This window comes from Castanea sativa, chromosome 3, assembly GCF_040712315.1.
Source record: "Castanea sativa cultivar Marrone di Chiusa Pesio chromosome 3, ASM4071231v1".
Taxonomy (NCBI): domain Eukaryota; kingdom Viridiplantae; phylum Streptophyta; class Magnoliopsida; order Fagales; family Fagaceae; genus Castanea; species Castanea sativa.
Genome location: NC_134015.1, coordinates 17,391,993 through 17,399,823, shown reverse-complemented (window position 1 = coordinate 17,399,823; position 7,831 = coordinate 17,391,993). Strand labels below are relative to the sequence as shown.

The window sequence follows — 7,831 nt, the reverse complement described above, 5'->3', positions numbered from 1 at the left end:
AATTCGTTCACTTCTTTTTTTTCATGGAGACTTTTTGTGAATGGTTTTGGATTTTTTTTTTTTTCCATTTAAATTCTAGCCTCATTTTTCTTTATATATATATATATATATATATATATATATATATATATATATATATATATATATATATTTGGAAACACGAACAATGCAGATTGCAGGATAAAGAAAAACATCGAGTCAAGAATAAATGCAGATTCAAAAACTAAAAACTAAACTAAATAGTATATCCTCATTAACCTTTACAAAGGGTGCCCACTTTTCAACATATAAACCACGATCAAATCCTCCAAGAGCTGCGCAAATTCGCAATAAAAAGTTAAAAGGAAATGTAAGTGTCCGCTTATATTAATTAAAAGAACAGAGACTGGTTCATAAAAACAGGATGTTGGACAGAGGTTGTGCAAATCAGGAGAGAAAATTGGAAATGAGCAATATAGATAAGCTGAGCTTAATGAAGCAATGCATAGGTATAAAATGTAGCTAAGATGAATAAATTAGTGGATAATTGGACAGACTGAGAAAGACAATTTTTAAAATGAGAGACTTAAGACAAATACAGCAGCAAAATATTGTAATGTTAACTGCCCGTGGAGAAGATTTCCAAAGAATGACTCTTACACTTTGTTTGGAACAGTGGAAAGAGAGGAGAAAGGAAAACATAGGGAAAAAACTGAGGGGTGGAAGACTGATTTCACAGTTTGGTTCCAAAAATGTAAAGAAAAGGCTAAGGATTTAAAGGTGAGAGATTTCTGCCAGGGTCCAAAAATTCCTATCTGCCCAAAATGGATGGAAAAAAACGAAAAAGTTGGAAAGGAAAACTGCTGAGTTGACAAAATTGAAATTAATGTGTTATTAATTTACAAATATACTTTTAACTTTTCAACACAAATTTGAAATATATCACATTTATAAAATATACATGAGGGCGTAAAGGTAAAAACAAATATTTTTCCTTTCCCTGCTATTTGCAAACCAAACAAAGAAAAGATCGATTTTTTTTTTTTTGATCATTAAGATAGATTATTTTATTTTCTTGTTTCCATTTCTTCCTATATCCAAATAGACCTAAGGAAAATAATTTTCTTTTCTCTTTCCTTTCCCTTGCTCTCCGCCTTTCTCTTACCTTCCCCCAGCTACAACCAAACAAAGAGTTGATTAAAAAATAAGACGTGACCTAGTGAGAAATACAGATATAAAGGAAGGAGGTTGAAGCACCATATGCAAACTAACATAAATAGGTTCAACCAAAATTGTCTATCAAAGTTAGAGAACGCAGAGACTTAAAAAACTATAGTAATAATAATAATAAGTTATAGAACACAGCTTTCAAATAAAATAATCATGTCAAAATATGAGTTTTCAGTGGATCACTTGTTGCTACACAGACCTACAGCATGGAATCTATGGTCCTCTGTTTTGTCTTTTCGGTGCAATGGGTGATGACAAAGAAGGTTGTGGAGCTGCTAGCCTGCTGGCCATGGCTTGGTGGTAGAAGAGATAATGGAGAGATTTAGAAGGCTATTCCTCTATGTCTTATGTGGGTTATTTGGAAGGAAGGGAATAGTCAAACTTTCAAGGCTTCGAAATTTCAAGGCTGACTGTGAAATCTAGTTTTCTACGCCTTTTGTATGCCTGGATGGCTTCTCTAAGCAGTCATTCTTTTACTAGTTTGATGGATTTTATTGATTTCTTTACTTTTTGATATTTGTATTACACCACTAGTTCATATCCTATGTGCTGATGGTGTCTATTTTCTATATTAATAAAGTCTTACCTACCTATCAAAAAAAGAAAAATAGAGAACGAGTTCTGTAAAAGAAATTTAATATTAGACCTTTCACTCCAGCAACACCAATGAGCACTAGTTCCAGTAACACCTCCTCCCATTACACCTTCTCCCATTACTAGTTCCAGGTGGAGGGTTGAGGCCATGGGTTAAGACCCATTAGGTGCATGTGTAACATACCAATCCAAGAAAAAAAAAAGGATAATTGGAGCATTACATGGTTAATAGCACAATTCAAATACCAAACATAAGAAATTCCAACAATAATAGCACTTAAATCTTTAATAACTAAACATATTACCAGCTAGAGCAGAAGAGAGCTCCTCCTCACTGTGAGCAACAGCATTTCCACGCCCATCATAAGCTAACCTTTTGCTCTTAATCATAAGAGGATAACCAAATAGTTCACCTGCTGTCTTGGCACCTTCAAGATCATCTATCTGTGATAGCCAGGTTTCATGATCAACAAATTAAAATTTCTCTCATATTGGATATGTGAAAATAAAAGGTAAAAACCATTAGCTAAATCCTTCAGTTAGATAGTAATGAAAGGGGTCAACCTGCATAAACTCAGGAAGTGGAATGGCATGCCTAGAAAATAAACCTTTTGAAGATATTTGTCCTGTAAGAACCAAAACATGAATCATGGAACTAAAAGTCATATTTTATTGCAAAAAAATATATGAATTAATATGTACAATTACTTATTCATTTTAATAACTCCGTCTTTGTCTATGCTTAGTGTCACATATTGATCACAGTCAATCTCAAGCCTGTGGGAAAAGGAGGGAGAGCTATGGTAGGTTGACAGCTTTGCTAAAATTTAGTCACTCTATTATTATGAATGAACTTATTCATTTAAGTATAACAAGAGAGAGGAAAAAAATTCTAGCAGATAGCTAACTAATCATAGAAATAGGTTGAAAAGGGATTACTTACAAGCTTAGTCTAACTACAAAGAAACAGTCAAAATTAGCTCTAAAATGCCAGTCCCATTGTGTCCTTATGTTACGATGACAATAGCGGAATAAAGTAACCCCTGACATTTCTACACTTCCTATAACAGAAAAGTACTTGAACAAAAACCTAAGGTTAAGGGAAGGTGGGCATCTAAAGTAGCACCAAGATCCACAAGGGTCCACTTTTGTGATTTTATAAAACAGAATGCATTTCCTCAAAAGGAAAAAAGCTTTATGCATAAGGAAATGATTTCATTCAACTTCTTATTTTCTCATATTTTGCAAGACAGCGGTCAATAACCAAATGGAAAAGTTAAAGAAAAGCATACCTAAATTATTCGAATAGTTGAGGCTTTAGGTTGGCAGTCCACTCCTCGTTGCTCAAGCATCTCCATGGTTGCAACATCAACATGCTCAATTTCTACAGTCAATACATCACATCTATCTACCAAGAACATAGACATGTTATTACCAAATTATAACAAAAGAATATACTTTCAAAAACTATTGACTATAAAAAACAAAAAAAATGTCATCAATCTCATAAAAACAGAACCATTTCGCAAATTCAGAAACCGTAGCACTATCATCAAAGCTTCCGACCATATGATGATATGAAAGTGCACTTGTGGGGCAGTTCTCAAGTGGATCCAAAACCATTACTTTAATTGCCATTTGCAAAGCTGCTTGACATAGCATACGACCCAGTTGCCCTCCTCCCAAAACACCAACAATCACCTCAGATAGTCCCTGTACAGGTACATCATCTTTGCTTCAAGAACAAGTATTATGGTGGAAGGTTCCATGTACAACAACCACACATCTAACCAAACCAAACCAACACAAATCAACCCGCAATAAACTATCTAAAACAACAACCAAAATCACTGTCACATCCTACTGATCAGAAGGCTTAATAATTACAGTGAGGAAACACCCCTATACAACATATAGCCTTGCAAAAGATTGAGTTGCAGTAGCACCATTTGGCTTCCACACTATGGTCTCCTCTGTTCTAACAGAGTACCACAATGAATTAGAGAATTCCTTTCGGTGCCAAATATGATAAACAGAGGCCCCAAAAGCTAATTTACAAATCGCAGCTTTCATACTCTTTCCCCACCACTTATGCATAAGACACAAGCTGAATCCCCTTTTATGGCCCATTGCAGTATCCTATCTCGAATTGCCAGCCTATTCTAATGGTTAGCCACACAAGACGAAAGCATGTCTAGGAATAAATAGCAATCAAAAACCTTAGTAACTTCCACCAACCGACCTCACAAACCTTAAATCCAATAGCATCCCAGCAAGCCAAAATTCTTAATTTTGCATTGTTCATGAATTATTATTTTAAAAATCAGATACTATAAAAATCAAAACATGTTTCATAAGACCCATATCTTAAAAAAAAATAAAAAAGCACACTCATTATAAGAAAATCGTGCAGTGTGTCTCTTTGTGTGTACATATCGTATATTCAACAATTATTATTATTATCATCATCATCATCATCATTATTATTATTATTATTATAAGAGTTGCAAACCTTCATACATATACGATATCAAACATGCGATATCTCAATACCATCATAACAGGAAAGAAAGTTCAAAAGAAAAATTAAAGACAATGCAATGACAAAATATATAGGACCATAATACATTACAAACATGGTAGATTTCCATAGATATGTATCTGCTGAATAAAGAACTTCATGGACAATAATCTTTGAAGAAAATCTTGGTTAATAAAATCCAGCTGCTGCATTGCTTCAGTTTCCACCTTTCTTCTTTCACTTTTACTGCTTTCTTCCAAAATTCTTGAGAAACCTCTCCAACTTTCTTATGGTCAGGTTATTCCCAATAACAAACCCAATTATTAACCCACTCCCATATCCCATCATTATAACTACCCAATCAGATTTACTTGGGAAATTTGACCCTTCACCTTGTTTGGAATTCAGTGGTGGCTGTGTCAATGTCTCAGAAATTTTGCATTTCTTAGTCAAAGGCATACCACACAAACCTGTGTTTCCCAAATATGAATCATTTTCAAAGGTAGAGAATTGTTGACCTTGTGGAATAGGCCCTGTAAGATGGTTATTTGAGGCATTGAAGAATTCAAGGAATGTGAGTTGCAATAATTGTGGAGGAATCTCTCCTGATAGCCTATTTTGAGAAAGATCCAAAGATTCCAACTCCGTTAAGTTCCCTAAGTAAGATGGGATAGGACCAGTGAGAATGTTGTTGGATATGTTGAGCAAATGAAGCCCCTTTAGATTTCCAATGACTTCGGAAATTGCCCCATCAAATTTATTGCTTGAGAGATCAATAGCTACAAGATGATCTTGGATCTTTTCATATAGTGTCTTGATGCCTTTGTTTGTCATTTCCAAGGAGTAACTAAAATCATTTTCAAAACTATCGAAATACGGTGATGGGGCGCTTGTGACTGCAACCATATAAGCATTATCCTTGTCAAATGTCAAGTTGGCAACTTTCATGGAGGTCCAACTTTGGAAGTGCTCATATGGTAACTTACCTGTAAAGTTATTGAAAGAGACATCAATGATTTGCAACTTGGGGAAATCAAGACTGCTTTCAGGTTTCCCAATTGAACTATGGAACCCATTAGATTGCAAACTTAGAACCCTCAACCTTGGAAGCTTCCCCAACCAAGAGGGGAAACTGTCATAAAACCGATTGTTACCAAGAAGAAGAATCTCCAGCATTGTGCAGTTGGACAATGATCTTGGTACTTGCCCTTCTAATTGATTATAACTTACATCAATTGCTCTCAATCTACTTTCTTCCATGTATATTCCAGGAAGTATTCCACGGAAATTGTTGTTTTGTAAATTCAATACCTCCAAGTTGCTCAGTTTGCTCAAGCATTTGGGAAGCATGCCCCCCAAGTTGTTGTGTGAGAGATCCAGCTTTACAATTGAACTAAAATTGCAATACAATGGTGAGATTTCTCCCGTCAATTTATTGTATGAGACATCGTATTGGGCGATGGAAGGTGGAGGAATTGGAAGTGATCCTTGCAGCTTGTTCAAAGAAAGATCCAAAGTAAGTAAACTATCCCATGGAAGAATTGGCAGAGTGTGGTTGGAAGGCTCAAAAGTTGTAAGGAAGTTGGAGGATAGATCCAACAATAAGAGAGTTTGTTTCCCTATGTTGAATATCCAGTTTGGTATTTGGCCCTGAATTTTGTTGTAGGAGAGATACAAAATCTTCAATTCATGCTGAGAACGCAAAAAAGTTGGGAATTCAGTCAAGTTACATGCATTTAATCCTAATATCTCAAGCTTTGGAGTAGTGGCGTTGAATGTTGAATTAATGGGGAACGATAGATGGACTCCTGAAAGCTGGAGTGCAGTTAGATTTTTGAGCTTCAGAAACAAGTCCAAGTCCACTCTGCCACTAAGGTTATTTTCAGTAAGACTCAGATCTTCAAGATTCGCAAGCCTACAAATTGATTGTGGAATTGAACCATGGAATTTATTGCCCCCAAGGTCCAAATCAGTTAGCTGGGTAAGGTTTCCAAGCCAAGGTGGAATTTGACCTGTTAGTTGATTACTGTAAAGGTATAATTGGGAAAGTTGGGTCAGGTTCTTAAGAGAGGATGGAATGTCACCGTATAAATTGGTTTCCCCTAATTCCAAAACAGTGAGCTTTGTTTGCTCACCAAGCCAAGGCAACGTCTGTGCACTGAAACTATTCTTGGTAAGTTCTAGTTGACTGAGCTGTGTGAGGTTGGCCAATGAGAAAGGGATTTGCCCAGAAAATTTATTAGACGAGAGAGACAAAACAGTGAGATTGGTAAGGTTACCAAGTGAAGTCGGTACCAAACCAGAGAAATGGCAAGTATGGATATCCAATTCAATTAAGGACTTTAGGTTTCCAATTGAATCTGGTAACTTACCAGAGAATCCCGTGTTTGAAAGTCTCAGTATTCGAAGGGGATTGCTACTGTGGAATTCTGGTAGATATCCGATGAGATTTTCATTGTCTCGCACACTGAGGAATTGAAGATTTCGTAACTTGAAAATCTCCATGGGAAATTCACCGTACAGTTCACAACCTCTTAGGCCAAGAGATTTTAAAGAAGACAAGTTTGCCAAGATGTGAGGTACCGGGGAAGATAAGTTCACCATACCCAAATAAAGATGTTTGAGGCTGGTTAAGTTCTCAACAAGACTTTTTAGGCCGGGTTTTTGGAGTTTCAATGGATTGAATGAGAGATCAAGGGAAACCAAGTTGGAGAGCTCAAAGATTTCTGGTGGAATTTGACCACTGAAGGCAGACATAGAGAGGTCGAGATGTGTTAAGTTTGAGAGGTACCTGATACTTGGGGCAATTTGAGAATAATTGAAGTGATTGTCAGCGAGATTGAGCTTTTGAAGGTACACAAGGTGGAAAAGGCTGCTGCTAGAGTCGAAGGAGCCATACAGTTGACTGCTACTGAGGTCGAGGCCAATCACGTAACCTGTACCTCTATCACATAGGACACCATCCCATGAACAGCAATCATTCCTTTCTCCAGAGTTCCACGATGAAATCTTTGGATAAGCAGAAGGATCAGAAGAAGCACTCACATTAATTTTAAAGCTTTGCTTGAATTGCAACAAGGCAGAACTCTCAAAATCATTGCACAATGGCTGAGTTGATAAAGAGGAACAACTATTTAGATAATGAAAAATCGACAAGAAGAAGAGCAAGCGCATAGATATCAGGAGATACATGGATGACCCCATATTAGTATCTTCAAAAATTTCCTTGGCACTCTGATAATTTTGAAACTAGGAACAAACTGCTTATATAGACAAAATTCATCGGTGGTTCTATTATGCATGTGTAACACACACATTGATTAAAAAAATCATTGTGTAAATTAAATCAAATATTTTAATATTAATTAAGAATAAGTAATAATAAAATACTTATGGAATAAAAGCACATTGTGTAATAAATTAGCCTAAACTATTAACAAATGATGAATTTAATCATTTACGATGTGTTTGTTGTGGGAAGTAAAAGGACCCAAGCGGGCATTTGGG

The 7,831-nt window shown here is 36.0% G+C and overlaps 1 protein-coding gene across 4 annotated transcripts; it reads right to left on the bottom strand.

Moving 5' to 3' along the window:
• Positions 1-226: 226 nt before the first annotated feature.
• On the bottom strand, positions 227-7,546 carry LOC142629907 (receptor-like protein 7). Of its 4 annotated transcripts, none has more exons than XM_075803960.1 (5): positions 3,323-7,546; positions 3,096-3,211; positions 2,368-2,429; positions 2,109-2,247; positions 227-1,154 (listed from the first exon to the last, which is right to left on the bottom strand). In XM_075803960.1, the coding sequence occupies exon 1, from the start codon at positions 7,526-7,528 to the stop codon at positions 4,568-4,570; it is 2,961 nt and encodes a 986-aa protein (XP_075660075.1). In that variant the 5' UTR covers positions 7,529-7,546; the 3' UTR covers positions 227-1,154; positions 2,109-2,247; positions 2,368-2,429; positions 3,096-3,211; positions 3,323-4,567. The 4 variants fall into 4 exon arrangements, with proteins under 4 accessions (XP_075660075.1, XP_075660074.1, XP_075660072.1 ...); XM_075803959.1 differs by having other exon boundaries at positions 3,096-3,207; XM_075803957.1 differs by having other exon boundaries at positions 3,096-7,546.
• Between the last annotated feature and the right edge of the window lie 285 nt (positions 7,547-7,831).